The sequence below is a fragment of the Hemicordylus capensis genome, chromosome 4 (genome assembly GCF_027244095.1).
Source record: "Hemicordylus capensis ecotype Gifberg chromosome 4, rHemCap1.1.pri, whole genome shotgun sequence".
NCBI classification, from domain to species: domain Eukaryota; kingdom Metazoa; phylum Chordata; class Lepidosauria; order Squamata; family Cordylidae; genus Hemicordylus; species Hemicordylus capensis.
Genome location: NC_069660.1, coordinates 71,747,062 through 71,774,282, shown reverse-complemented (window position 1 = coordinate 71,774,282; position 27,221 = coordinate 71,747,062). Strand labels below are relative to the sequence as shown.

At 47.7% G+C, this 27,221-nt stretch overlaps 1 protein-coding gene across 17 annotated transcripts in view; it reads right to left on the bottom strand.

The window, feature by feature from the left end:
- LOC128323309 (uncharacterized) overlaps positions 1-27,221 on the bottom strand; it is a 133,828-nt gene that overhangs the window by 11,945 nt on the left and 94,662 nt on the right. For 13 of the 17 annotated variants that reach the window (XM_053246158.1, XM_053246162.1, XM_053246168.1 and 10 more), the window contains 7 exons: positions 24,558-24,701; positions 23,634-23,732; positions 22,459-22,599; positions 14,531-14,668; positions 13,295-13,545; positions 6,745-6,890; positions 6,023-6,076 (listed from right to left, as the gene is read on the bottom strand). In XM_053246158.1, coding sequence (XP_053102133.1) covers positions 6,023-6,076; positions 6,745-6,890; positions 13,295-13,545; positions 14,531-14,668; positions 22,459-22,599; positions 23,634-23,732; positions 24,558-24,701 — 973 coding nt within the window. Of the gene's footprint in view, positions 1-6,020; positions 6,077-6,744; positions 6,891-13,294; positions 13,546-14,530; positions 14,669-22,458; positions 22,600-23,633; positions 23,733-24,557; positions 24,702-27,221 lie in introns of all 17 variants that reach the window. The other 4 variants (XM_053246156.1, XM_053246159.1, XM_053246161.1 and 1 more) reach the window with 4 other exon arrangements.

The window sequence follows — 27,221 nt, the reverse complement described above, 5'->3', positions numbered from 1 at the left end:
TCCAAATAGTTGATGTCATGGCTCCGTTCTTCTGCAGACCAGTGGCCACTCAGATGAAGGCCGTCCAGATGAGCACCCCAACCGAGCTCTGACGCGTCCATCGCCACTACTCGGGAGTGAGGGGACACTTGGAAAGGGGCACCAATGCTTAGGTGCTAGACACTCATCCACCACCAAGCTGTCACTCTCAGCAAAGGAGGGGGCGAACGCTTGAGTTGACTTGGATCCCAAAGAGGATAAAACACGTCCAAAAACTACTGTTGAATGACTCGCATTCAAAGACGTGCATGTGGCAGTACATAAGCACTGGACGCCATGTGGCCCAACAGGCGCTGGATGGAGCGCATAGTTTGCGGGCCTCCGACCAAGCAGGTGACCACCAGTCTCTGGAGAGTTGTGATGCGGGCCCCGGGAAGGAAGACCTTTTCCAGACACGTGTCGAAAATCAGTCCAATAAACTGAATCCGCCAGGTAAGTTCCAAATGGGACTTCTTGAAATTTATTTGGAACCCCAAGTCCTGGAGGATATTGATAACAAAGCCGAAGGCATCCCGAATCGCCTGCAGGGTACTTGTTGCAATCAACCAATAGTTGAGAAACAGCAGGACTTGCAGGCTGCGCTCTTCCAGGAACAACACCACCAGCGCCAGACACTACGTGAATACACGAGGCGCGATGGTGAGGCCAAATGGCAATGCCTTGATTGATAGGTGATCCCACCTATTTGAAACCTCAGGAAGCGTCGATGTTGAGGCCTTATGGATACATGGTAATGCGTGTCCTTAAAGTCCAATGAGACCATCCACAGGTCCCTGAGGAGGATGGCCATAATGTTTGGTATCGACAGTATACAAAACAGTTTGTAGATGAGATGCTGGTTCAGAGGCCTTAAGTCTAAGATAGGGCACTGACCCTGTCCGGTTTCGGCACCAGGAAGTACTGGGAATAGAACCACGGACTGCTTCAATTCGACACAACTTCTATCGCGTCCTTCTCTAGAAGAGCGGTGACCTCTTGATCCGATTCTGGTGTGTGAGGGGGTCACCACAGTTCCAGATATTGGACTCAGCCCCTGAAATTCTAGGGCATAGCCCATACGTCCCACCGCCAGGACCCAATGATCTGTGGTCACCCTTTCCCAAGTCTCTGCAAAGGGGCTCAGACAAGTCCCAAAATGCCTCGAGTCATTGTTTCTTAGGCGGGACACTTGTGCGGGGCTTCTGGAAAGCCTGCTTACTGGGCTGCCCGCCCGACTTGAATTTGGCGGGAAACTTATTGGCCCGAAAGGACTGTTCTGAGGATGCATGACGGTACACCTGTGATATCTAAGCCTGATAAGGCAACCATGCAGGAGCCTTCTGTATCTTAGGCGACTGAGAAGTATAGCACATGGAACGTGCTGTGTTCCTTAACTTTTGCACCTTCTGGAGCGTATCATTGGTCTACTCCGAGAACAGGTTCGAACCCTTGAAGGGCAAGTCCTCTACCCTGGTATGAGCCTCAAAATGCAGGCCTGAAGACCAAAGCCAAGAGTGATGTTGCAGTGCCACTGATGTGGCCATGACCTTAGCCGCACACCCACGGAGTGACAGGCAGAGTAAAGTTCCTGTTTGGACTCTTGAATCACCTCCCGAAGGAAGCACTTCATAGCGTCCTGTCTGTCCTGGGGAAGAAGATCCAAGAAGGGACCTACCTTCTCCCACAAGAAGTGGTTATATTGGGCATTATAGGCCTGGTAATTGGCCACTCTGGAGTGTAAGGCAGCAACAGAATAAAGCCTTCTCCCAAAGGAGTCCAGCTTCTTGCCTTCTTTATCACTCGGGGCAGATTGACCGTGTCCCCGATATCGTTGTAGAGAGGCCTCCACCACAATAGAATTGGGGATCAGATGACTCTTCAAAAAGGCCTTGTCCTCTTGAAACTGTACCCTGTAGAAATTTTCAAGGTGCCGATTGGGCTGAGAAAGCATATTAGGTCTTTTCCAATGTGCCTTCGCCACCTCCAATAACGTGGGGTTAAAGGGCAGAGCCGCTGGGACCTTAGCTTCAGAGTCAATCAGGCTAAACAGAGGATTCAATTCACCCTCTTGTGGGTTGTCCAAGTTCACCCTCAAAGCAGAAACCATATGAGTTACATAGGCTGTATAGAGTTTCAGGTCCTCCGAGGGGGAGACCGGCTTCGAATCAGAGTGGATATCGAGGGGCGGCGATCCCAGGGAGACATCCTCTGAATCTGGGGAACTGTCCTCACTGTCTGATTCAGGTTGCAAAGGAATAGCCAACTCCTTGGTCACAGGGGCCGGGGAGGAACTAGGCTCCAAGACAGGTTCCCAGAGAGGAACTAGGCTCTGAGACAGGAACCAACTCACGGTGCCCTGTCGATGCGGATAGTCAGTGCTTCACACTTCTCTCGATCCCGAGAGGAACTATGCGGAGAACGGGAATGTGGGCAGCCCTCTAAGTGAGAAGGAGTGGTCCTCTCTGGCCTAGGAATCGAGGGCTGACCGTACGTGCGGTCCTCCGAACAGCGTGACCCATAGTGCGGTCTGGCGTAGTCTGCATATGTTGACATGCCGTCTGATCAGTATTGGTGGTATGAGCTGGAGTCCAAGCGCCAGGAGTTATACACATGCTCAGCATCCACCAAGGGGGAGTGATAGTCCAAGGTGTGGTGCCGATCTCGACAATCCCACAAAACACCCTGGCGGTTCGACAATGGACGATCTTCTTGATACCGATGAGGAGGGGACCAATGGTGAGACAGCCACGAAAAATGTTCATCAAATTTGGTCGGGGAATAGGCGTCCTCTCCCAAAGAATCGTAGTCCTGATCCTCTGATGCAGCTGCATCCAAGGCTTCTGACGGCTAGGGGGAAACAGGCCACACTTGCCTCCTAGGCTTTTGTTGCTGGTCCTGTTGGACAACCCTAGCCTTCTTGACTGAGGTCGAGGAGGACAAGGCGCCCGAAGCCTTCCTCTTTGGAGGGGGAGGTTGCTCCCAATCTATCGACACACGCTTGCTTGCCTTCAATCTCTTTTTCTTGGCTTTCGGCTGCACTTCTGATGAGACTGGCGAAATCTGAGAAGCTGATAAGAGGGGAACTCTTCTGAGCTGTCCTCCAATGCAACAACGCTGTGAAGTAGGTTAGGCTGAGAGAGAAGTGACTGGCCTGGAGTCACCCAGCAAGTATTTGGCTGAATGGGGATTTGAATGTGGGTCTCTCTGGTCCTAGTCTGGCACTCTAACCACTACACCACGCTGACTATTACGACGAGCCTGCTTAGTAAACTTCTGGCAATGCGAGCAGGTCTCGACTATGTGGGACTCCCCTAAGCACAGGAGGCACTCCAGGTGTGAGTCTGGGGAGGGGAGCTTCGCTCTACAAGTAATGCACTTTTTGAAGCTTTTCATGCCCGGCATGCATGCCGAAGGCCGGCCGACCAACACGCTCCATCCCAGCCGGGAACAGAGCTCAAAAGGAAAGACCGAGGAAAATAAACGCAATGCAAAGAGAAACGCCACTGAATGTATGAGGAGTGAAAAATAAAAAACAAAGAAACAAGAGAAAAAACAACCAGGATAGGCCAAATCCAACAGATGGTTGAGCTGAAAGACTCACAATGCTCGCTGAAGCACAGGTGAAGAAAGACTGAGGGGATGAGGAGTGGTGCTGCCATATACAGTGGCTGGGGGCGGGGTTACCGCCAAAAGCAGGAGAAATTGAGCTTGTTAGATTCCGACGTGATCTCTGCACGGGCGCATAGCCCATTTGTGTAGAACAGAGTTTCTCAACCACCGGTCCGGGGACCGCTGCCGGTCCCCGAAGGGTTGAGCGCTGGTCCCTGACTGGGAGTCAACCCCCCCCCAACAACTGCAATCAAGGCACTCACTTCCTCAATTTTGCACATGGTACGGAAGAGAAAGAGTATCACCTTCTTGTCCCTTGCCTCCACGTGCTGCTGTGATCTTCCTACAGCTATTTTATTCCCTATCTTTACAGCTTCAAACTGTATGCGGTGTGGGGGCATGAAAAGGTATGCCACCTGAAGGGCTGCCACTTGAAGGGCTGCTGGTTCTTGCATGCTCATTGTTTGCAGCCAAAGGTTGATTGATTGAAACCCAGCTGCCTATTGTGGTCGAGGCGCCTTGAGAGGGAACGCTGTTTCCCTCTTGCATCGGTGGGGTGTTGTGGTCCCTCTGCCCCCTGTAACCCCCTGGTCTGCACCGCCGGTGGAGGACGGCGGTCCCCTTTATGACCTCGCCGGGTGCGGGGGACAATCTCTGGCCGGGATCATGCCGCGGTGAGGGCTAAGCAGAGGAGGGAGGGAGGAGGGCCGCCCTGGCTCACCTCACAGGTATGCGCGGGCAGCATGTGGGACCACGTGAGCTGCGTGGCCCCAAAGGCAGGCTGGTGTGATTGGCTCCCGCAGGGGAGTTGGGAGGGGGGCACAGAAGTGCACATTGTGAGAGAGGATGGGGAACACTTGCTACACTCTGGTGCGCAAGCACAGTGGCGGCAGCTCTTGGACCCAGGCGACCTTCCGAGTGCAGTCCGGTGCACCATTGCCTCACCCACCCTGAACAGTGCCTCGTCTCCCCAGCGAGGAAAATGAGGCATCTACCACTACAACGCCCCACACCCTCCGCCATCTCAGAATCACCCCCTTTCTTTTAATGCCAGGTCTCCACCGCTCTTCTTCACATTTTCTTTCACCATTAAAAAAAACCCAATTCCCAGCACCTGCCATGTAACGAATTTAACGAGTTTTGGAGGAGCTGCACGGGTTTCATTAGGTCCACCTCACAAAGTGCACATCTAAGAGCAGGATCCAGATCAAGTCAGGTGATCATGACCAAGCAGCATTGACACAAATGAGAGATGATTAAATTAATTTCAGTGGGTGGGCGTGACTAACGTTGTCTGGATCCTGCCCTGCGACTACACAACTCCTGCTAAAACTCCACCTCCATCATGAGAGGGTTAAACTGTAGATTTCCGGCTCTACTGAGCTTGCCCTGCTCTCCTCTCCTCACCTCCTTTTTGCTTTGCTTGACATCCAGCCTGATGAAGCATTTGGGGGGATTCAAAAGCTTGCTTGTGTGTTGTTTTCATTGCCCCCATGTAGCTTTTGAATTTTTCTAATGGCCCAACATCCCCTCTCCATTGAGTAATCACAAGCACCTCCACCCCCACCCCACACATACTGAAGACATACTGGTGACAAATTTGTTCACCCAGGCTTTTAGATTCAGGGGTTCTCAACCTTGGGTATCCAGACGTTGGTGGACTTCTACTCCCATAATCCCCAGCCATAATGGCCAAATGCCATTGTGGTTGGGGGTTATGGGAGTTTAACTGAGGGACCCAAGGTTGAGAACCCCTAATATTCCATGTTTGCAAAAGATTCCAAATTTAATTATTTTAATGCTTATATTATTTTAATTGTAAACTGCCCAGAGATGCAAGTTTTGGGCAGTATAGAAGTCTGATAGATAGATAGATAGATAGATAGATAGATAGATAGATAGATAGATAGATTTGAAACCCCTTTACTAACTGCCGGTCCGGGAAACTGCGCATGAAGAATGTAGCGGTCCTTGAAACTCTGCACGAAGAATTTAGCGGTCCTTGACTCCAAAAAGGTTGAGAAACACTGGTGTAGAAGATAGATCATGTCGAAGAACTTGTTTTAATTGTTATTTTATTCTATTGTTTTTATTGTTATGTATTGTAATCTGTGACTTTTGAAAATTTTAAATTTTGTATACCACCTAAAGATGTACATATCAGGAGGTATAGAAATATGACAAGTAAATAAAATTGAAATTTCTAGCACTTAACAAACAACAAAATTTGGGCTACATTTATCAGGAATGACTGTTGCATTCTAAGGAGCCAGTTTTATTTATACTGTCAAGGAAAACAGGAATCCAATTTCACCATCCCTCCCCACTTTGTACAGCACCTCTGATATGCCAGAGACAAGTTAAATTTGACCCCATGCCATATCTTTTCTTACCAGGTCGGGGCTCTCTGGAGAGAAGGAATGGGACACTCTGTAGGATTTGCTCCTTTCTAAAAAAAAGAAAAAAGAAAAAGAAAAGAAAAGAAAAGAAAAAGAGCAAGAGAAGTTAGAGAGCTTGCCAGGTAATGCACATACGAAACTAAAAGATAAAATCAGATGAGCTGGAAATGGTGGGCAACTATCCTTCCATGGAATATTGCCATCCATGGGGATAGGGCTGTAGCTCAGTAGTAGAGCATCTGCTTTGCATACAGAAGGTCCCAGGTTCAATCCCTGGTATTTCCAGGTAGGGCTGGGAAAGACACCCTGCCCAAAATCCCAGAGAGCTGTTGCAAGTCAGTGTGGACAATACTGAGCTAGATGGACCAACCGTCTGATTCAGTAAAAGCTTCCTAGGTTACATGCTTCTGCCCACAACTTATCATCCTTTCCAGGGCTCTCCAAACTTCCAGCCAAGAAGAAACCCAAGCAGGTCCTGCTGTCAGTCAGCTTGGAGATCTGCATTTGCAACATGCTTTTGTCACTGGATCCTGCTTCCAAAGAGCTCAGTATGTCAAGCAAACAGCCTCAGTGGCATACCCTCTGGTCAGAGGGGCTGGATTACTGTCTGACAGGCAAGACAGTTTGGATTGGAACATTTTACCACAAGTAGACAATGTGAAGGCTTACACTTTCAACAGTTCCAGACACACAAACTGAAGCTTGAAAAACAACCAACCTTTGGAATAATGGTGGCAATGTGTTTTATGAGCAAAATACAAGGGAGGGACATTTCTTTCCTGCTGCCTCTCTTGGATTGGATTCCTGCAATATTTATAATGTGAGTGACTGTAGGAACCTGTCCGGAAATGGTCCTCTCTCCCCCTACAGAAAAAAGCACATGTCTTACTTGAGCAGCTGCATTTTTCTCTATTCAACGCATAGAATCAGCTGGAGGGAGCCTGGTAGTCCAACCCCTTGCTTGATGCAGGAAACCCAGAACTAGAGCAACAGATGGTGTCCAGCCTATATCTTCTATCAAACTCCAGAGAGGGAGAGCTCACCACCTCCCTAGATAATTGCTTCCATTGTCAAACTGCTCTTACTGGCTCACATACAGCACAACATACTATCCAGAAAGAGTGGAGCATGTGCACTGGTTCTATGCAAGTCAAAACTGTGTTCTTGCTCCTGAACAAGGAGATGCACAGTTGCTACTAGTGATTACATCATCACTGCATTACGCCATTGGGAATTATGGGAGGTGCGTCATTGTAGCAATGACATATTTGCTTGTAACAATGGAGTCTCTCTGAGCTTGGGAGAAGCAAGAGCATGCTTTTGACTCACATGGAGCTAGCATACATGCCTTGCTCTTCCATAGGTGGTGCACTGCACTGGATGTGAGTCAGCATTAAAAAGGAACATTGGGTCTTACCTTGTGAAGGGTCTTTTTTCCCTGATCTGGAGATCATCATCATGGGATCAAGTACAGAGCATGCTCAAGACAGACCGGAAATTCTAAATATGTAGATCCTCCCACCGCCTGGTGCCATCCCCAGTTCCAGGACTGATGCGAAAGGTGATGAGGACCTGTGATGCTCTGCTGAAGCAACAACTCTGAAGAAACAGATAAGAAAATGTAACCCACATAGGTAAAGAAGAAAGAAGCACAGGGAAAGAAGCACAGGACCCATGGTCCTAGAGAAGATGCGGGACAGAGAGAGAGGAAAAAGCTATCTCCCTGAAGATCTGCCTCTGCCCAAAAGTGACATAGCCCTCCCAAAAACTGTCAACTATAACTTAAACACAACATAACATCCAGGTGGGCCTGATGATCTCCAGATCAGAGGAAAAGGACCCTTCACAAGGTAAGGCCCAATGTTCCTTTTCCCCCGGTCTGGAGATCATCATCATGGGACATGCCCAAGAAGTAAACCCGGAAACGGTCCCAGGAAGGGGAGGGAAGGATGTTCAGACCACTTGTTGCAGAATACAGCGGTCGAATGCCATTTGGGACTCCAGGAAGGAAGGTATCTTATAATGGCTAATAAATGGAGAAACTGAGCTCCATGTAGCTGCCCTACAAATGTCTGCCAAGGGAGCCTGGGTTGAAAATGCTGCGGACACTGCCACACTGCGCGTGTAGTGGGCCATAATGCCAAGCAGTGGAGTAAGGCCCAAGCTTTCATAGGCCAACCTGATGCAAGCCCAGATCCATGCTGCTAGCGAGGACTTGGAGGGCCGCTGACTGAGATTATGGGAAGAGGAGGACACAAAAAGGGCATCTAACTTCCTGATATCCTTGGTCCGTCGAACACAGAAACGTAAAGTGCGACGAACGTCCAATTTGTGCCAGCGCACCTCCGTAGGGTGGGCAGGATTAGGGCAGAATGACAGAAGGCCCACCTCCTGTGCCCGATGAAACATAGAATTGACCTTGGGCAGGAACGTAGGATCGAGGGTCAGCTTCACCTCTTCCGGAAGGAACACACAGAGCTCCTTACGAGCAGAGGGTCCCCAATTTGGAAACCCTGCGGGCAGATGTAATGGCCACCAAAAAGAGGGTCTTGTAAGACAAGCTTCAGGGGGATAGAATGCAGCGGTTCAAAAGTCGTTACGTTAAGTCGTTACGTTAAGTCGTTAACGACAAGTCGTTAAGGCAGTCAATACCTTGTTGAGATTCCAAGAAGGAAAACGGGGAACTGGAGGGGGGACCAGGTTGGAAGCTCCCTTGAGGAAACGAGAAATGTGAGGAGGATTGAGTACCTGGGTCTGAAATCTTCAGTACCGATTCCAAGGCTGAGACTTGCCTCTGCAGCGTAGAAGGTTTAAGCTTGAGAGCGAGACCTGCCTGAAGGAAGTCCAGTACTTCTGGGATCCCTGCTGAAAGTGGGTCGAGGTTTTTTCGCCAGGAACACCCTGAGAAAGCCACCCAAGATGCCTGGTAAATGCACTGGGTCGACAGGCCTGGGTGGTATTCATGACTTGGGTGGAATAACCCTTGGACTTCAGATTGCTGCGTTCAATTTCCACGCGCAGAGTTGTAGCCAGCCAGGGTCTGGATGGTACATTGGTCCCTGAATGAGGAGATCTGGCAGGAGAGGAAGACGCCAGGGGGGTGCTGTTGCCAGGTTGACCAGGTCTGCAAACCATTCCCTCCGGGGCCAGTGGGGTGCGATCAGGATGACCTCCGCTCGCTCCACCCAAATTTTCCTGACTACCTGTCCTAGAATCGGGGGGAAGACATAAAGGAGGCCCCTCGGCCAGGGTACTATGAGGGTGTCTGTGTCCGCTGCAAACGGGGAAAGGAACCTTGAGAAAAACTTTGGAAGTTGAGTATTGAGGGGGGATGCGAACAGATTGATCAGGGGTATGTCCAGGTGCTGTGTGACCTGGAGAAAGACTCAGGGATGCAGCATCCATTCTGATGGATCGATTGACTGATGACTTAGCCAGTCCGCTTGCGTGTTGTCCACCCCACTGAGATGTTCCGCCCTGATAGAGGGAATGTTTCCTTCTGCCCAGTCGAAGAGAAAGCCCGCTTCTTTCATTAGCCCCTTGGATCGGGTTCCCCCCGGTGGTTGATGTGCGCCTTGGTGGTGGTGTTGTCCGTCTTGAGAAGGACATGTTTGCCCTGGATTGCATCCTGGAAGGTCAGTAAGGCTAGTCTGGCAGCATGAAGCTCCAGGCGATTGATGCTCCATGACTTTTCCCTTGTTGTCCAGAGGCCCTGAGTTGGGCGACCTTCGCAGATCGCTCCCCAGCCAGTGCGGCTGGCATCCACAGTAATCAGCATTCTGTGTGGTTCCGTGAACGTCAGGCCTCGCTCCAGGGCCGGAGAAAGCCACCAACGGAAGGAGTGTTTCACCTTGCGGGAAAGCGGTACCTGAACGTGGGAGCACGAAGTGATGTCATCCTGGTAAGGCAGGAGCAGCCATTGGAGAGGCCTGGAGTGCCACCTGGCCCATGGTACACAATCCATAGCAGCTGTCACCATACCCAACGCTTGCGCCAGCAGCATCGATCCGCTTCGTCCGCTTGGAGAAGAGATGACAAGAAAGAGATGATCTTGGATCTCCTGTCCTCCAGGAGTGACACTAGGGCAGGAACTGTGTGGAACCCCGCACCCAGATGCTGGAGGGATTGAGAGGGGTGCAGGTGACTCTTGTCCCGATTCATCACGAATCCATGATCCCGCAAGCAGTCCAAAGGGAGTCACACATGGAGTGTGGCAGTCTTGAACGATGGTGCCCAGATGAGCAGATCGTGTCTAGAAAGGGATGGAAACAGATCCCCTGGAGGCGCAGGTGTGCGGTCAGTGCCACCATTATCTTCGTGAAAACCCAAGGGGCCGACGAGAGGCCGAACGCGAGAGCACAATATTGATTGATAATGGTGGCCATCATAGAAGAACCGTAGGAAACGTCAGTGCTCTTGGAGGATCAGAACATGCAAGCCTCGGACAGATCTATTGAGGCTAGGAAGTCATGCGGAAGGATGGCCTGTTTGATGGAATGAAGAGACTCCATCCAGAACTTCTGCTTCTTCATGAGCTTGTTGAGACGCCAGAGGTTCAACACTGCCCTCCAGGAGCCATCTATTTTGGGGACCAGGAAGAGAAGTGAGTAAACGCCGGAACATCTTTCGGTCCAGAGTACTGGTTCGATCGCCTGCTAGAGGTGGCCAAGAGCATTGATACCTCAGGGGACAGGGTATAAGTGCTTCTTAGGTAGGGATCCAATGGGTCTGCAAGAAGCAGGATTTTGCCATTCTGCTAACATTACTTGACTGAAAAGAGTAGGGAAAGGGACCGAGGTAGACACCCCTGAGGAAGAGGGGAATACCTCCTGGTGAAACTCAGAAGGAGGGACATCTGCGGAGGAGACATCCTTTATGGCCCTCTTTGCTTTAGACAAAATAACATTAAAATCCTGAGAATAGAAAAGGTGCACTGATAAGGAGGGTGCAGGAGTAGCTTCCTCCTCAGACAACTCGCCCTCCTCTTTATCTGATCCCGTGTGGGAGAGCAGGAAGGTCTGGTTCAGAGGCAGAACCCAGGACATGAAGAGGCCCTGGGAAGGTGGGGAGCACCAGAAGGGAAACCTGTGAAACAGCAGGAAAGCCACTAGGGACTGGTAGAGGCACTGGGGCTACAGGAAGAGGCAATTCCCCGTGCTTCCTAGGCGCTTTAGATGGTTTAGGCCCCAGATCGGAGTCAGAGAAAGATACAGAGGGCCTGCGCCTTTTATGCCTAGGGGCGGGTGGTTTTGGCGTGAAATGGCCACACTCCATAATAGAGATGGCCTCCCTGCGCGGGCTGGAAGCTGGCGAGGAAGAAGAAAGGCGCCCATGAGGCCCAATGGAAGGGCCAGCTAGAGCCGGGGGTGGCTTTGCAGATTTGGGGGGGGGGGGGGCGCTGGCGCTAACCTACCCTAGGGCTGAGGCATCAAAGGAAGGCACTCCGATAGAAAGAAGGTCTTTAGCCAGGCTGCCACATCCGGTGGAAAGAAGGGAGCGGGGGGTCCCAAGGCAGTACCTGCAGACCTTGTGGCCGGAGAAGTCTGGGTGCTGATAGTTGGCACAGGCTCTCCCTTTTCTTCCAAGTTCGGGTGGGCAAGAGCTTCCTCCTCCTGGGTGGGCTGCAATAAGGGAGGGAAATGAAGACCAGCCATTCCGCCGCCCGCATTAAGCACTGCTGAGGTGCTGAGGGAAACAGATTCACCCGATTGGTGAGCGTCACCTTTGTCCCGCTTTCCCTTCTGTTCCTTCATGAGGCGCGAACGTTTGTAGGCAGCTTGAATGAGCAGCTGCTCGCTAAGCCGCACTGACTAGGAGAGCTTTTTTGCCTTCTTAGGCTTGGAACCATTACCCTCCTTGCTCACTTTGCAAGCTTCAGCAGGGAGAGCAAATGGGATGGGGGAGGGCTGCCGCCAAAGCGGGTAAGACTGTCCCCGAGGTAGTGGAGGTGCCCGGGGGGGGGGCAATGGCGGATTAGGGGGCAGCTCCAGTGCCATTGAGCCCTCAGATAAGGAGCCCATGAGGAGCTCCTCCATGATTCACAAGCAAACGCCCAGCCGAAGAAAAAGAAAAAACTGTGAAAATGAAAGTAAAGCCAATCAGCCAAATTGTTAAAGGAAAAAAAAATTGCTACTGGTTGTGTCCGAAGGAAAATAAACCTATAGGCAGCTCCTTCCCACCCTTGCACAGTGGAAAACCCACAGGGGCAGAGAGGAGGGAAGGAGAGAAGAAGGTTGCAGCAGAGCAGTTCCAATGTGACCGAGCCTTGAGCAAACAAGACCAGAACTGGGGACAGCACCAGGCGGTGGGAGGATCTACATATTTAGAATTTCCGGTCTATCTTGAGCATGCTCTGTACTCGATCCCATGATGATGATCTCCAGACGGGGAAAAGTTTCTAATGTTCCATCAAAATCCATCCTCCTGTAACTTAACCTCATAAGAACTAGTCCTGCCCTATGGGAGGGCAGAAGACAACCCTTTAGATAGTTGAAGAGTCATATCATGCACCTCTAAGTCTTCTCTTCTCCAGGCCATATGTACCCAGCTCCTTCAACCTTTTCTTTCAGGGCTCATTTTCTACATCCCTAACCATCTTCACTGCCCTCTTCTGAGCCCATTCCAATTTGTCTAAGTCTTCCTTAAAATACAGAGTCAAGAACTGGACACAATATCACAAAATAATATACTGGATACAATATCTATCACAAAACAAAGTAAAACTGTTACTTCTTGTGAGTTGGAAACTATGGTTCTATTAACGCAGCCAGAGAGAGGGAGACTCATATGCCATAACATGAGCTGTCGAGAGTGAAACACAGGGTCTATTATCTACAGTACATTCCAGGTGTAAACAATTATTGTTCCTCCATATCCAACTTTAGGAATTATAGTTCCATGTAGGTATGGGAATGAAAGGTTAAGACTCTGGCAAAAAGTTTGCAACACCTTCACAAAATTAATTGCTGGGATTTGTGGTGGAAACCAGAGAACTAAACTAGTTTAAGATCAATTTTGGTTTGTGGTATAGATGAAGCTATATATTCAGCCTGGCACCAGTTCAACTCAGAACATTCCCAGCAGCTCCTGAATCAATCCATTTTGCTCCAGAACTCCCTATTTTCTAGTTCTTTCTACCTACAAGCATTACCAAGGTGGTGCTGGTTTATTTTAACTACCTTAGACATCTTCCTTCTTCATGCCTTGCACTAGCATCATTTAATCACATCTAAACACTACCCAATTCCTAAAATAAAATAGTCTGCTACCCAGGTGAAGCCTGAGAGTCCCTGGAGTGGTGGCGCTCTCGTCTCGGTGGGGACTGCAGACTCCACTGTCGTCTCGGTGGGGATTGCGGACTACAACAACGCAATGCCCTTAGGGGCCAATTGGTGCTAGAATGGCTTGAATCACTTCTGTGATGACTTTTTGGTGAGCAACAAAGGGATTCCAACACTCTTCCAGAATCAGATTTTCGATCACAAAACACATGAGTATGAGTTGAAGTATAAGAGGACACCTGGTAAGAGAAGTAAACAATCAAATGGGAAATAAGAACAATCCAGAGAAGTCTCCCCTTGTTCTTAATCTCTGAAGCAGCCCATGAGAATTTAAGGGGAAATCCAATGTTACTTCAGATACAGAAGAACCCCGTTATCCATGGGGAGAACCAGAAAATGTCTCACTTACTAAAAATAGTGGGCAGAAATTACATTTTTGACCCATCAAAAATGGTGGGTAATTTCTGCCCACTCCCAAATCATGAATATGCTAGGCTTAACCCTTTTTTAACCAGCTATTTTATTTTATTTTATTTTATTTATTTATTCATACATACATACATACATACATACATACATACATACATGTGTGTGTCTGTGTGTATAACACATATTTTTACTTAAACATAAATAAATACATACATACATACATACACACACACACACACACCCTGAGGTCAAATGCCAATTACACAACCGTGCATACACGAAACAGTAGATAACAGGGTTCTCCTGTACAGCTAAATCTCTCTTGACCTGATCTAGGACTTGGATCAAGGACCCTCTGCTAATTGGCTTATGAAACGTCTCCCATATCTCTGTTTTCCTCCGACAGACTTCCTAGGACACTTTTTTCCTTGTGTTACTTCTGGTTCTCAGGGTCAGGGGTCATTCTCCCATTGCAAAGTTCAATCAATATTTTGGATTATACAAGTTTAAGGTCTGTAGAGCAATGATTACAATTATTACATTATGCATTAAAAATGCACTGAAACATGGCAGAAGGCCACCCATCTACTATTTTTACTCCCCCTCCCAATTTTGTAAACTAGGAGAATGGTGAAAGCCCCCTCTCCGTTTTCTTTTTGGTATTCCACTTTTCTCTCACTTTTCTCTTGGTGGTTGCTATTTTCCTTCGCCCTCTTCTCTGTCCTCAATAGATTCCCTCCCAATTCTCCTTTCTTCTCCTAGATTTCCTCCTGTTTCATTATTCCCAGAACTCACTGAGTCTCTGTCACAATCCGAGACTGTGTCACATTTGCCAGCAATATCCGCACACTGGGGTGGCTCCTGATAATCTTCAGGTGCCCATCGTTGGAGGTGTTTGTCATGAAGAGAAGACAAATCTTCCCAGGGATCAGTCTGGAGAGATAAATGATACCAGATAGAGGAATGAGGGCAGCAATAAAGTAAACATACAAGGATAAACAGTATTCCCCTTTATAATGAAACAATATCTCATCTATTTAAGTCACATCTAGTGAATGTGTCCTGCCCCACATAGGTGGCACCTCCCTCACAATTAGCAATATTATCGGGCTTCACCAATGGGCTTTTGAACTGCTGCCAAGCTTAAGACTCTTCATGGAAGAAGGGCCCAGGGAAAGGGGGCATATGCAGCAAGCCCAGTGGGGAAAAAAGCAGTTGCAGGTACTAAGGGGCAGGACAGAAGAAGGTGATAGAACAGGAAGGAGACCACTGTAAAAGGTTTGGGGATGGCAACAGGCCAAAAAAGGAGATCCTAATTATACCCTGGGAGCCCAAATATAACAGCACACATCAAAATAAAAGAAGTAGAGTGCTTACAAATCCTCCCCACTCTGGTCTGAAGTGCATGTAGTACCACACTGCATGGACCTCATCACTCCAGTGGCAAAAAGCTCTAGGAGATCGGATTTGGCGGGGGTGGGGATGGAGGTTGGATGCAGGAAGTGTAGACTTTGAGTTAGTAGTCTGGCTGCTTGTAAGTCATAATATAAAAAGATCAAATTCAAATAAAACGTTTGAAACAGACAGCCAAATTAGCATTGGCTAAGAATCGGAAAACACAGGCAGAACCTTTTAAAAATTAAATATTCCGACAAGCAAAAACTACTTCTGCACTTCCGTGTTTAAATAATTGTGTAATTCAGTACTTTTTTTTTTTTTTTTTGAGGAAACAGCAATGATTTAGTTAATGGCAGTAAATACATAGAGGCAAAAATGCAGAGGGGAAAAATAAGCTGCAATATGGATAAAAGTTACACTCTCAACATCAGTAGTTTTGTGGGATGAAGATGAAGGAATAATGCATTCCTAGTGAGGTCTTTCAGATTAAGTGTGAGCATATGCTTATGTGACAGTATTTTGCAGAGAGACTCAGGTTTCTAAACCACTCAACATTCATGGAGATTTGTGCACTTGGTATCTAGGTTTATCTTTCCAACTCCTCATTTCTTCAGTTTTCTGAGGGATAGGGCTTCAAAGGATTTGTGGGTATGTGAAATGCTCAAGGCAAGTGCTAACACCTTATTGTCAGCCACCTTGGAAGTGATTTTATTGATAAGCAGGAGTCTACAATCTGTCTGGCCTTGGTCTTCGGGGGCGGGGGGAACACAATGTGGTTGCTTGCCCCTTCTTGCTTTGGCTGAGGCACTCACTGAGTGCATCAGCTGCGATAGAAAGCTTCTTCCCCACTCCTGCTGCAGAGCAGGACCAATGTGCATGGAGCTTGCCCATTTGGCCACCACACAGCCAAGGAGTCTTGAGTGGTATGACCGAGGAGCAGCCAAGGAAAACCCATGTCTCCCTTTCCTGCTCCACAACAGGAAAGGAAAGAACAGAGCTTGCCTGTCTGGCTGCCACTCAGCTATGCTCCTCTGGGCATCAAGACTGAGCAGTAGCCAAGGAAGCCCTTGCTTTCCTGCTCCAAAATAAGAAAGAGTGGCTGTGGAAGGGGGTTGCTGGTTTGGCCCTCTGCACACAAAGCACTCCTGGAACCTAGACAATGCAGAGGCCAAACCTCACCCAGCCTTCCTCTCAACCTTGGAGCTGGGGATTGCTGGCAACTCAGCTTTTCATCTCCAAGCTTGGAAGGAAGGCGAGGATTAATCACATTCACCATGGTAAGCAAAAATGTGGAAGCTTGTAAATAAGTCAGGATAATGGAACTTGTTGCTTATAATATATGCTTGTTTATATGTTTTTAGTTTGATGTTTTTATTGCTTGATGTTTTTACTGCTTTTATTGTATGTTTTAATTTTTGTAAACCGCCTTGGGGTTTTCTTTTAACGAAAGGCGGTATAGAAATGTAAAAATAAATAAATAAAATAAAATAAAAAACATTGGTTACTTATCATGAAGGTGTCTTCTTGCTGCTGGATTTGAAGACATCTCATGTGGGTTATCATTCCCATGTGCTCCAGAGGCAGGACTATGTAAATTAGCTAAAGCTTTTAAGAGCCTGGGAAGGAGAACGCCACCTAGCTCTTGATAGCCAAGTCCAGCGAAAAACTCAAAACACCACGAAGAGCCAATCCCCATAAGGCAAGATAAAAGGAGATCCGTAAAAGAAAAGAAAAACAACTTGAAGGCCAAAATAAAAGTAAACACCAGATAGGAGTGCTACCACGGGAGCATCAGTGGGGGGCACCTTGAGTAATTCCTGGCCTTGAGGAACATTGTATAACTTATTTTCTACTAAACATAAAGAGCCTTTGGGAATTTAAAAAAGGAGTCATTATTTTGGCCATCCAACCATTCCCCTTCCTCCCTAGAATCCTAAACAATATCTAGCTCTCCAGGTGTTTGCCAAATATCTGGATCTTCAGGTGTCTTAGGATGGGGAGAGAGAGGGGGTTGGAGTGGGTACAATTTATACTACATCAGGACCTATATCAGGCACATTGGGGTGGGGATCTGAGGAATCATAATCAGATCGTTTGGAAGAATGCTTAGAGTTGTTAGATCTGGCATATATTTTAGACTTTGCTGTGCTTCTTCTTCCTCTTAGGAAAAAAAACATTTACAGTGCTTCTTCTTCCTCTTAGATTTTTTTAGGAACTGGACCAGCTGAGGAAGATGAAGATGAGGGAGATGTAGATTCCCTCCTTCTCTTTGTGTTTCCACACTTTGATCTCTTGCCTGTTGTAACTATTGTGACAAGATGGTTTTAAAACAAGCCTCAGGCAGGGGGCACCTCACTGAGCATTTCATTTTGGAAGGAGGGTTTTTTTCCTGGTTCTAGGGAGTGGAAGGGGAACCGAGCGGCTCTGGTCTCACCAGTACGTCAGTTGTTTCTGGAGATGGCAGCTCAGAGGGCAAGCAGCTAACATCCACCAGGGCAGATGGCTGTGAGGCTGGCTCTTGCTCTTCGCCTCCTGTTCCAGCCCATGTGTGGTGTGGGTGGGTTCCCGAATCCCTCTATGAGGATTTGGTCTCACAGCCCCATTTCCCAGCTGCCACCACAGAATCAGCTGAGCCATGATGCCCCTATGAGAATGGGAGAGACCAGGGGCTCCAACAAGGCGAGCGGTGTAGATGGAGCCTTTAGCAGCAGCTGCTAGGCCTTTTCAGTGGCAGAGGGTGTGGTGAGGCGCCATCTGAAGCTCCTTTCTGCCCCTTCTCCTGACAGGCCTTGAGGCTGGGAGGTGAGAGGCCAGAAAATCCCTCCTCCTCTCTAGCTGCGAGAGCAGGAGATTGCGATGGGGAAGACTGAATGGTGCTCGGCAAACTTGGAGGATTTCTAGGTGGGGAAACCGAGGTTCTCTTCCCCTTAGGGACCAAAATGTTGCAAATTCTTGGCCCCAGCCATTGCATGCTTGCAAGAGAAAGAGAAAAAGAGAGAAAAGCAGAGACTGAGTACTCTCCTAGGAAGGAGAAAAGAAACAACAGGTTGCTTACCTGTAACTTTTGTTCTTTTAGTGGTCATCTGTCCTTTTACACAAATGGGCTATGTGCCTGCGCAGAGACCTCGTCGGAACCTAACAAGCTCAATTCTCCTGCTTTGGGTGGGAACCCTGCCCCCAGCCGTTATATGCGGCTGTGCCACTCCTCATCCCCTCAGTCACGGAGTCCAGCTTCAGTAGACCCAGCGGGGAGGACGGGAGGGTGTGTAAAAGGACAGATGACCACTACAAGAACCAAAGTTATAGGTAAGCAATCTGTTGTTCTTCAAAGTGGTCTCTGTCTTTTACACAAATGGGTGCGTAACAAGCTAGCATCCAAGGAGGAGGGAAGAAACAGAAGCAATATGTAATCTGCCAGAAGTATTTATTTCAGAAACAAGTACATCAACTGAAAATGGACTGCAGGACACTCCTGCCAAATACAGCATCATTCTGTGCCCTGGCATCAATAGCATAATGACTAATAAACGAGTGGGGCGAAGCCCAAGTAGCTGCATGGCAGATGGCATCCAAGTGGACCGCACAATCAAAGACAACTGAGGCCGCCACGCACCTAACTGAGTGTGCCTTAACGGTAGCAGGCAACTGCTTATGAGCCAATTGACAGCAAAGTTCAATTGTAGAAACTACCCACCTAGACATGGATTGGGCAGAAGCTTAGAAACCTTTATGTGACCCATCATACAACACAGGAAAGGAGCTTTCCTTCACTCAGCAGATCTTTGGACACAGAAGGATAATGCCCTTCAAACGTCTAAACAATATAACCTGCGCTCTGCATCAGAGGAAGGGTTCTGGAAAAACACAGGTAAAGTGAGTGGCAAGGAATGGTGGAACACAGAGACCACCTTAGGAAGGAATTGGACATCAGGCCTGAGCACAACCTTGTCCTTGTGAAACTGAAGGTATGGTGGATCAACTCTCAGGGCTCGCACTCTCAGTGGCTCGCAATTCACTCACCCTCCTAGTGAAGGTAATGGCCACCAGAAAGGCAACCTTCCAGGTCAGGAGACAGGGTTCAATCAAAGCCAAAGTCTCAAAGGGAGGCCGTAGCAAGCCTGCCAAAACTACAGACAGGTCCCAGGCCAGTGACATAACAGAGTCATCCGGAAAAACATGAGACAAACCTTTTAGGAAACTTTTAACTAATGGGTCCTTAAACCAAGATACCCGGGTTGTTGGGGAATGTGCCACAATGGCAGCCAAATATACCCTAAAGGATGAGAGTTTCAGACTAGACTCTTTAAGAGAGAACAAATAAGTACATGCATCCTGTACAGAGGGATTAAACGCATCAAACCCATGCAGAGAAGCAAATGAACAGAAGCAAGTCCACTTACATCCATGGAATTTTCTTGTGGAATGCTTTCTGGCCGGAATCAAAATGTCCTTGAGTCGTAGCGGGAAGTCAGCAGGACCTTCCAGGCCATCAGGTGCAGGGGTTGCACGTCCGGGTGGAGCACCCGTCCCTCCTCCCGCAACAGCAGGTACGATAAGGAGGAGAGACACATCCAAATCACCACCAGTCGCCTCAGGGACAGAAACCAAGGCCTCCTGGGCCACCATGGGGTATCAGGATGGCCCTGGCACGATCCACCTTCCGTTTGCACAGCACCCTCGGAATGAGGGGGAATGGAGGAAACAGGTACAGGAGAGGGCCCATCCAAGATAGGAGGAAGGCATCACCCAGAGAGCCCTTGCCTTCCCCTCCCTTGGAGCAATAGAGAGCACAACAAGAATTGTCCCAGGAAGCAAAGAGATCCAGAGCCAGAACACCCCAATTTGCAAATATGTCCCCCAGAACATTTTGGTCCAGGGTCCACTCGTGGGAGACTGTCGTCATCTGGCTCAATGTGTCCGTCTGGACATTCAGGGAACCCTGGATATAGACCGCATGAGTCACGCACCAATGCCAAAGGTGGATCGGCGTCTGGAATGGAAGGCTCCTTGAAGATGTGCCGCCTTGCCGATTGACGTAGGCTTTCACCGTCATATTGTCTGTCTGGATCGTCACCGAGCAACCTGCAATTGCAGGCAAGAACCCTTTGAGTGCGTGAAAAATGGCAAAAACTTCAATTAGTTGATATTCCAGCCTCTCTCCCTGGGTGACCAATGGCCACTCAGGCAAAACCCATCCAAGTGATCCCCACAACCGAGCTCCAACACATTGGTCATAAGCACCAAATGTGGCTGAGGAGCCTGGAAAAGGGTGCCGAAGTTCAGATGGCGAGTCTCAGCCCACCACGCCACTGTCACCTGCACCCACCGAGGGGGCGTGTGCTCTAAAAGGGCCAAATCCTGAAGGGGGTTGAATACGTCCAAGAACTACTTCTGAATGATACGCATCCGAAGGCGTGCATGAGGGAGCACATAGGTGGTGGCAGCCATATGTCCCAACAGGCGCTGCACCGAGTGCATAATCTGTGGGCCCCCGGCTAGAAAAATGGTGGCCAGCCTTGCTAGAGTACGTATGCGGGTGTCCAAGAGGGAGACTTTCTCCAAGGCTGTATCAAAATCAGCCCTATGAACCATACCCTGAGAGAAGGTACCAGCTGAGACTTCTCAAAATTGATATGGAAATCCAGAGCCTGCAGGGTATCTACGACCATCTCGAGAGCGTCCAGGACCACCCTCCTGGTGCTTGCCCGGATGAGCCAATCATCCAAGTATGGCAGAACCTGCAACCCTTGCAGGAAAGCCATGTCCGGGGCCAGGCGTTTGATGAAAACCCTTGGCACCATAGTGAGACCAAACGGTAAGGGCTTGAACTGGTAGGGGATCCCCTCTATTTGGAAATGCAGGAAGCGTCGATACAGAGGGCGAATTGAGGCATGATAATACGCATCCCTCAAGTCTAGGGAGAACATCCACATGTCCTTTCCCAGGAGGACCAATATAGTCATTACCGACAGCATTCGGAAATGCCTGTACACCAGGTGCCTGTTCAGGGCCCTGAGGTCCAGTATAGGATGCCAACCTCCGTCCTATTTCGGCACGACAAAGTACTGGGAATAGAAACCGGGACTCCCTGGATTGGCGACTCGCTCTAGCACATCTTTCGACAGGAGAGCAGAGACCTTCTGGTCCAATTCTGGAGTATATGGAGTCGTCACGACTCCAGACACGGGTGGCATCCTGCAGAACTCGAGCCCGTAGCCCAAACGTATGACCGTGAGGACCCACTGGTCTGAGATCACCTTGCTCCAGTTCACTGAAAATGGGGCCAGGCAAGTCCGAAAGTGCCCTGAGTCATTGTTTCTTTTGAAAGTTGTTCGGGCACTGTTTCTGAAAGGCTGGCTTACTAAGCTGGAGGCCTGACTTGTATCTGGACTGGAACTTGTTGTCACAAAAGGAAAACTCGGACAAAGATTGCTGCTGAGAGGGGGCCTTCTGCTGTTGATCAGGCGACCACCTGGAAGGCTTCTGCCACTTAGGGTTCGAGGAAGAATAAGATATGGACCTCGCCGTGCTTCTCAGCTTTTGGACCTTTTGGAGTGTGTCATCCATCTGTTCCATGAAGAAGCTAGAACCCGCAAAGGGAAGGTCCTCGAACCTAGCACAGGCCTCATAGGTTTGTCCAGACGAACGCAGCCAGCACGCCGACTGAGAACCACAGATGTGGCCATTACTTTAGCCACACACTCCACCGAGTGTCGAGACAAGTACAGCTCCTGCTTTGCAACCTGTATCATCTTGCAGAGGAAGGCCTTATCCAGATCATGCTTGTCCTCCTCCCGAAGGGAGGACTCCAGCAGGAGTCCAATTTCCTGCCCTCCTTGCTACCCAGCACCGACTGGCTGTGACCCCTGGCCTTCTGCAGAGATGCCTCCTCACTAAGAACTGAGACATTAAGGCTGCAATTCTAACACATTTACTTGGAAACAAGTCCCATCGAACTCTACGTTATTTAAAGTAAAGTAAAGTGTGCCGCTGAGTCAATGTCTACTCCTGGTAACCACAGAGCCCTATGGTTTTCTTTGATAGAATACACGAGGGGTTTACCATTGCCATCTCCCGTGCAGTATGAGATTATGCCTTTAAGCATCTTCCTATATTGCTGCTGCCCTATATAGGTGCTTCCCATAGTCTGGGAAACATACCAGCGGGGATTCGAACCAGCAACCTCTGGCTTGCTAATCAAGTCATTTCCCTGCAGCACTAAACACATATAGAGTAAACACATATAGGATTGCACTACAAAACACCCATTAACAAGAAAGGTAGGTCCAACTGTGATCTCAAGGAACCATTACACAGGTTCTTACCAGCTCAATTTCTTTTTCTCTCACCAGCACAGGGACAAAATGTACATCACCGGGACTAGCTAGAAAGCTGGATGAGTCAGTAGTCAAAGCAACACAGACTTGATTGCTGACTGCATCTTGGTGGCTGTGTGCCATTTGGGTCTGCAGAATTTTCAGAGGCAAAACAAAGGTTAGAATATTCTGGAAATAATAAGCAATTGATCAATGGCATACAAATAGACACTGGGACACCCCTCATCCCCGCCCCATGCTCCTTTACCCCATTTTCCCCCTGCATCCTCTCAATTGCAGTGCCTTCTTCCTTCAGCCTATTCATTTTTCTGGTCCAGGGAAAGAGTATGGATTAAGTGCATTGACAGAAAGTCAACAGTGATGCAGTGCTGGGCAGATAACACAAAGCATGCCAAACAATCATTCCTGGATGCTCTGCTTTCTAGTTTTCCAACAGCGGTGGGAACAACCAGAAGCTAGCTGCCCCAGCTTTCTGCAGCATCAACATTCTGGAAAAATATCTCATTTTCCCCAATGGTAGGGCATTCTCTAGGGTGAGAGTGGTGAATAAGAGTTTAGTAGTGCATGAGCAGGAACGGAAGAGAGACAATAAAATCAAGTAAAAGCCCTAGTTCACAGAAAGTCCAAAGGACATTTCAATTGTTCACTACAATTAAGATCCTAATGGCTACAGGAACATAAACATTGACAAGGAGTTTTTGTGCTGAGCTTTGTGATCACTTTGAGCACCAAGAGAATTTCATTACTGAAGACACTGGCCGCATTCAAGCTGTATTAAAAACGGCATCCATTTCAGAAGTTCATCAAGTGCAACTTTGCACCAATGGAACTACGGCTGCAAGGCATTCATAATACACATAGCATGTCATGCAGTTTTCTTCTTGACAAGTACATAGCAATCTAGTGAAAAGGGGCTACAGTAGTACCCACGTGATCTTGTTGCCATTAGGATCTTTTAAGACTAATAGGTTTTATATCAGTTCATGTTGCAGTCTGTACAAAGGATTCTTGTGCGTGTCTGGAAATGAAAATGCAAATTCGACTGCTGTGAGTGGGGCGGGGGGAGTTCGAGAGATTTGGAAAAACACCAACTCTAGCTCTCACTTTGGGATTCCTACATATGCTACTTATTTTCAGGACAGAAGGGGACAGTCATTTAATACCAGTTCAGTATCTTCCTTGCTGTCAGAGAGGAATGGTATTTCTACAGGCAGATGTGAATTAACCTGGCTGGAGTGGTCTGTAGGCTGGCTGTCTTCCAGCTACAAGAATGAGAAAAAGATAAAGGATTATGGCTTTGCTGTGATCAGGGACTGAACTACTGACCAATACATTGTTAAAGAAAGCGTTATGCTTGCATGGTTCATGCAAAGTATTCCAGAAACTTTGTAAGCAACCAGTTTTTACTAGGAAAATTGTACAAAACCCATGAAGGAAGATTATGGGGGAAAGCATTACAAATGTCTCTTTACAGGGCAAGAAGCTCAACAAATTAAAAATTAGAAACCCACACAAATTGAAATCCATTTTGCTCTTAAAATTGGATCCCTCATCCCCATTTCTCTGATAGGAGCAATTCTGTTTGTAAGCTACATCCACTTAAAGTGGGAGAGGTTGTAGCAATGTGCCAGCACACATGCTCTGGCACAGAGGATGTAAGGTCTCGCTTCAGTTCCTGCAATCTCCAGACAGGGGTGGGAAATGCCCCCAAGCTGAAACCCTGGAGAGCTGCTGGCAGTTGCTATAAACAATGATACATAAGATGGACAAACATTCTGACTAATACAGGGTGGCTTCATATGGTCAAATTTAACCCTTTGCTACAAAACTATAGCACACTCTCATGTCTGATCTTTCAGTATGCAATCAGCCTAAGAAAATCAAGGAACATCTTTGGTTCACAAAAAGATTAGCAAAACCTTGTTTAACAAAGATTGGTAAGGCAAACGTTGGCTGAAGTCTTTTAACACACGACTCGATAGCCTCAGCTAAGCATTCAAGAAATAAAGACCTCACTCATCTCCTGGAGAAAGGGCAAGACACAAAGGTGTTTGCCTGATTAAACAAGGAGAGCAGGTGGTTCATACCGGCACAGACTCTTCCTTTTTCAAGGGATGGAAGCTTTCTGTGGTTTCAGATGGTGCTTGCTCTTCTGGAGGTGCTTCAGCAGATGGAAGTGAGGCAGTCTGGCTGGAAGGGATTTCTACAGCTTGACTCTCTTTCAGCTGGACCTGCAGAGAGTTGTGGCATTATAATGCGAGTTAGCAGCCATTTCTTAAGTCCGAGAGGTAGCCCGGAAAAGGCTCTTGACCTAAACTTGTGCTTAGACAGCTTGCTGTTTGCCAACCAAGAAACTGAAACAAAAAAGCCCTTAATAAAAACATGTGTGTGTGTGTGTGTGTGTGTGTGTGTGTGTGTGTGTGTATATATATATATATATATATATATATATATATAGAGAGAGAGAGAGAGAGAGAGAGAGAGAGAGAGAGAGAGAGAGAGAGAGAGAGAGAGAGAGAGAATGTATATGTACTCAGCACTGCACGCGAAGCTTGTCATTTGGAGTGTTGATTCTACATACATTAAAATGCATTTATAAAAGCTGGAATTCCTTGAATAGAAAGGGCATTTCACAACCTATTTGGTGGCAACAGAAGATCCAGAAAGAGTGTGAGCTGAGGTGCCACTGAGACAAATATGAACATTTACTGCTGTTTTGAGGCTGTCAAGAGAACATCTGGGATGAGTTTACCCAATTCATACAGAAAAATAGGAGTAGTTTGTTTAGAAACACAGAAGTGGAGCAGGGTGTGTTGTATGAAAGAGGAGAAGGAGACGAAAGACAACGAGAACAGATACTTGTGCTTGACATTCATAATCCTGGCCTGAGCCCTATGGATTTGCCATCCTTTGAAGACTTTAGAGGTGGTTAAGATGGCACAGCAGGGAAGCAACCTGCCTAAAGAGCAGGAGGCTGTTGGTTCGAATCCCTGAAAACATTGAATGCCACCTTAGAGCAAGAGCCTATGAACATGTATGCTGGGTAGGCTGTAGTAAATAAATGTAAACATAAGCAATGCTATATTAAAGAAGCATTATGCACAGTGTCTTTCTCCATCCAAATCAAAAATATCCCTTCAGATAAATATTTATTTATTTATATCTTTGGAAACTTTTTGTTGAAAAGCGGTATATAAATATTCATCGTATTCATATATTTGGCTCTTCATTGACTGTTAAAAGCCTAATCTAACATGACTTACACATTTTATTTATTCAAGAGAAGGATGTTGTCCCAGTGGAAGAGCTGTGAACAAATATACTCTAAGAAAGTGTCACTGTCTTATTGCTAAAAGGAGGATATATGAATATAAAATATCATCTGATCCAAAGATGCACACATGATTAAAGGAGCAGATTTCAGAACCACCAATCTGTTCAATTTTCCTTTATATTTGGCATAAAGGATCTACATGGGAGATGCTGAGGTATACTCTGTTGCTAACTCTGAAGTATACTCTGACGGTAGAGACCCCTGCTAACTTGGCAAAGAGGCATCTTTTAATGTGGTGATTCTCTTAGCAGGGGGAGAGTAACTGGCCCTATCCACCCACAGCACAGTACCTCCAGTGACTGTTGCTGGTGTCTATCTTATGTTTGTTTTAGATTGTGAGCCCTTTGGGGACAGAGATCCATCTTTTTATTTATTATTTCTCTGTGTAAACTGCCCTGAGCCATTTCTGGAAGGGTGGTATAGAAACCGAATAAATAAATAATAATAAAAATCTAACATGTGTTAACAGCCCTGTAGGACTTTGGGCACGGGTAAATCAAGCTTAAACTATTTGTTGATATCTTACTGTTGAAGCTCTGTTGGGTGAACACAGCACTGGCTTCTTAGAGGCAAGGACCTGCCAGCCCTCCCACCCAACGCTAGCCCCTCCTCCCTTCTCAGGCTGCCTCACCTTCCAGAGTGACCCCAATTGAAAATGTAGGTCAGCGGTAGCAAGTGCATATATTTTTGGCAACTACTGGCTCCCCTCACTGCCGCTGCTTCAATAGTGCCAACAGCAGCATCCCACTCTCTCTAGATTTCGTCCCCCACCTTTGTCCTTCCATCAACAAATTTGCTGCACTTCATCTGTTCCCTAAATGGAGCAGATGAGACCACTCCATCTTCTTCAAATACCCTTCAGGTATTTGAAGAATGGAGCATTGGTTACTCACCATGAAGGCTTCTTGCTGCTGCATCCAAGGGTGTCTCACGTGCAGGTTAGGGTCCTCCATGTAACTCTAGAAGGCAGGACTATGCAAATTGAGTTAGGCTTTTTAAGACTGGGAGGAGCATGACGCTCCCAGTTCTTTTAGGACCAGAGGCGAAGAGCACCTCTATGAAGATAAAAACCACTTTAACGTGGAGCGCTTTCAGGACCATATGAAGGTGCCACATAGGAAAATGATGAACCACCGGAGGTGAGAAGAGTGGTGCCTCTCAGGAAACATCTTAAGTGGGGGTGATATATGGATCATTTAGAAGTCCCTGAGATAAGCTCCACCAAGGAAGTGGCCTGGCGCATGAGGGTATTCGCTGACAGACCTTGGCCCTGACTTTCTTGAAGAAACCGTAGATGTGTCATGGTGGCCAACCCCCAAGGTACTCCATGTCGTGCAGACCATCGCAGGGAGGCACTCATGTATACTGATAAATTCTGTTAGTGGAGGAGTGCCTGGAAGTGAGCGCTGTGTTAAGC